The sequence below is a fragment of the Oncorhynchus gorbuscha genome, linkage group LG02 (assembly GCF_021184085.1).
Source record: "Oncorhynchus gorbuscha isolate QuinsamMale2020 ecotype Even-year linkage group LG02, OgorEven_v1.0, whole genome shotgun sequence".
In the NCBI taxonomy this organism is placed as follows: domain Eukaryota; kingdom Metazoa; phylum Chordata; class Actinopteri; order Salmoniformes; family Salmonidae; genus Oncorhynchus; species Oncorhynchus gorbuscha.
Window position 1 is genome coordinate 2,038,460 of NC_060174.1, and position 3,421 is coordinate 2,041,880.

General features: G+C 49.1%; 1 protein-coding gene across 1 annotated transcript; it reads right to left on the bottom strand.

Annotated features, from left to right (window-relative positions):
* Positions 1-289: 289 nt before the first annotated feature.
* LOC123996140 (putative claudin-24) lies at positions 290-3,110 on the bottom strand. The gene has a single exon (XM_046299648.1). The coding sequence runs from the start codon at positions 1,762-1,764 to the stop codon at positions 1,048-1,050; it is 717 nt and encodes a 238-aa protein (XP_046155604.1). The 5' UTR covers positions 1,765-3,110; the 3' UTR covers positions 290-1,047.
* Positions 3,111-3,421: the final 311 nt, after the last annotated feature.

Sequence of the window (3,421 nt, forward strand, 5' to 3'; positions counted from 1 at the left end):
GCGAGGATGGGGTGAGGCTGGAGCAGGTTTTAAAGAGTCAGGGAGGATGGGGTGAGGCTGGAGCAGGTTTTAAAGAGTCAGGGAGGATGAGGTGAGGCTGGAGCAGGTTTTATAGAGTCAGCGAGGATGGGGTGAGGCTGGAGCAGTTTTTATAGAGTCAGCGAGGATGAGGTGAGGCTGGATCAGGTTTTATAGAGTCAGGGAGGATGGGGTGAGGCTGGAGCAGTTTTTATAGAGTCAGGGAGGATGGGGTGAGGCTGGAGCAGGTTTTAAAGAGTCAGGGAGGATGGGGTGAGGCTGGAGCAGGTTTTATAGAGTCAGTGAGGATGGGGTGAGGCTGGAGCAGGTTTTATAGAGTCAGCGAGGATGGGGTGAGGCTGGAGCAGTTTTTATAGAGTCAGGGAGGATGGGGTGAGGCTGGAGCAGGTTTTATAGAGTCAGCGAGGATGGGGTGAGGCTGGAGCAGGTTTTATAGAGTCAGGGAGGATGGGGTGAGGCTGGATCAGGTTTTATAGAGTCAGGGAGGATGGGGTGAGGCTGGAGCAGGTTTTATAGAGTCAGGGAGGATGGGGTGAGGCTAGAGCAGGTTTTATAGAGTCAGGGAGGATGGGGTGAGACTGGAGCAGGTTTTATAGAGTTGGGGAGGATGGGGTGTGGATATAGCAGGTTTACATCCAAACAATTACCTCTGAATCTGACATAAAAATAATTTATTGTGAAAGTTGCTCCAGGTATTCCCTATGGGTTTGACATAAAAAGCAATCAGCCAGAGTGCCAGGGCTGGTTCTTAGGCTGTTTAACTATTTTCAAGAGAGGCAGAATCATCCATAAACCTTCCAGAATAGAATATCTCTCCCCTCCCCTCTCCTTCCTTCCACCTCCCCTCGCCTCAGAGAGAGGAGAAGAGATACGAGGTTCGGAGTACGGATCATTCCTCCAGTAAACCTCCCATCCCCTCACCTCAGACATACTCTCGAGGTTTCCTGGAGGAATGATCCATACTCTGGACCTCGTATCGCCTCTCCTCTCTTCTCCCTTCCCCTCGCCTCAGACATACTCTGGAGGTTTCCTGGAGGAATGATCTGTATTCCGGACCTCGTATCTCTTCTGCGATTGTGCCTGGGGTGCTCCGTCTGCCTGGGGTCCCCTGGAATGGTCAGCCTGGGGTGCACCGTAATAGTCTGCCAGAGGCCCCAGACAGGATGCAAACAGGAGTAATCCAGCCACCAGAAGGAGGAACCCCCCCACCCAGCCGCAGAACAGGGCATCACCAAACTCCCAGCGCGGCACCACCTCCGGCACCGACTCATCAAAATAACGCATTACCGTCAAGTGGGCGACATAGGAAACAGGGACCAGAGAAAGCACCCCAGCTACCATCCCCAGCACCCCTCCTGCCACCTTCATAATCCTCTTGGCCCTGCAGCCCTCCAGCCCCTGGCTGAAGCTGTTGACCAGGTGAAGACCAGGGATAGCCAGCAGCAGGCCCAGCAGGCCCACAGCCAGGGAGATACACATGAAGACACGGGCCACCTTGATGTCCTGAGGCAGGCCCAGCAGGCTGTCGTAGGGTCGACACTCCATCCCCCCCATGTCCTGGACCACGCAGGTCTCCCAGAGACCCAGCTCATAGCTCTCTGTGAGCAAGAGATCTGTGGACAGGGTCAGCCACTGTGGCATCAGGGTGGTGGCCAGAGCACACAGCCAGGCTGCCATGTACACTACCATCCCCAGCAGCTCGAGAGTGGAGGCACACAGGTCCATGGTTTACCCGCCCCTCTCTGGCCTCGCTCCGTTGACCCTCAAGAGCTCTCCTCTGGCTGCTGGAGAGGTTCTGGAGAGGTTCTGGAGAGGTCTGGCAGCTCCTGATGTCCAGTAGGAACAGAGAGGCTTCTCACAGCACCTGCTACTTACTGCTGAATACTGTTCTGTTCACAGGCAGGCGGAGAGCTCCTTCACTAACAGTCCCACTCCACAGAAACACACATCATCTGGCTGGAGGCTGGGAGGAAAGGGGCTCTCTGGCACATGGCCCTCCTCTTCCCTCCCCTACCTCCTGCTGAGGCTGCTGGTCTGCCAATGGACCAGGGGAGGGAGGGTACATGGCCGGCCTTCCTGAGAATCCTGCCCCGCCTGTCTCCCAGCCCTCCCAGCCCCAAGGGATGGTATTAAAGAGAGACAGGAAGTTATTAAAATGCAGATTGTTGACAATTCACGACAGAGAGCCAAGTCTGGGCTCAGCCCTCCTGGTTATTGTGCACCTATCCCAAATGGCACCCTATCCACTATTTATTGCAGTACTTTAGGAAATTATGCCGTTCTTAAGCACTTCTCAGTGGTTGGTATTCAGACTTCCCTCGTGAAAGTAACAGGGAGAATAGTGTACAATAGTAGGCTATACCCTTGTCTATATTCTGCACTAACCATGGAACTGTGTGATGACACAGCCAAGTATTGTAACATGGTTCGGGTTCAAACTGTTATTGCATGGAGTGAAAATGTAGGCTATACCAACTGAAGGGAACGAACATTGAATTGGCAGTTGAATGTGTTGTCATTACACCTACTGACGGTCGATACTGATAGTAACTAATATTTAACATGACAGAAATAGGAAACAGAGAAAGCCGGAGTAGCCTATAATTAAGATATTCGAGAGTGCACATTCCTGTAAGTTAAAAGGCCGTACAATGTAAATTCTGCATAATAACAAAGCATTTCATCAACTTTACTGTGAGAAAGTTGATATGTTGATATGCTTCAGTTTGCTGCCATGTGAGTGGTTTCACATTTGTCTCCAGCGATTATAAGGTCATATAGATCTTAAACAAATGTAATTTATATTTACAATTCCCTCATCAGTCACACCCTGGCCTTAGTATTCTGTTTTCTTTATTATTTTGGTTAGGCCAGGGTGTGACATGGGTGATTTATGTGTTTTGTCTTATCTCGGGGTGTTTGTAGATTAATGGGGTTGTATTCAGTTTAGTGTTCTAGGTAAGTCTATGGTTTATCGTTGTCTCTGATTGGGAACCATATTTAGGCAGCCACATTCTTTGGGTATTTTGTGGGTGGTTGTTCCTGTCTCTGTGTTTTGCACCAGTTGTGACTGTTTCTGTTTTTCCACAATTTCTTATTTTGTATAGCGTTCAAGTTTTCATCTTTCATTAAAGATGTTTATAAATAACCACGCTGCATTTTGGCCCTCCTCTCCTTCCCAGGAAGAAAACCGTTACATCATCCAAACGGAGTATTCATTTACTTAGCTCCTATCAATAGTTCTTATCAAGTTGTAAATTACCGTGCATGGAGAATGATGTTATTTATATAAACAAAATAAGTCGATTATTTTTTGACATGGAACCGGCAGGTTCACTAGACCTTATTCAATAAAATTTCAATCAAATGTTTTTATAAAGCC

Excerpts from the sequence above, each read along its gene's own strand:
- LOC123996140 (XM_046299648.1), bottom strand. The coding sequence starts at position 1,764 with ATGGACCTGTGTGCCTCCACTCTCGAGCTGCTGGGGATGGTAGTGTAC.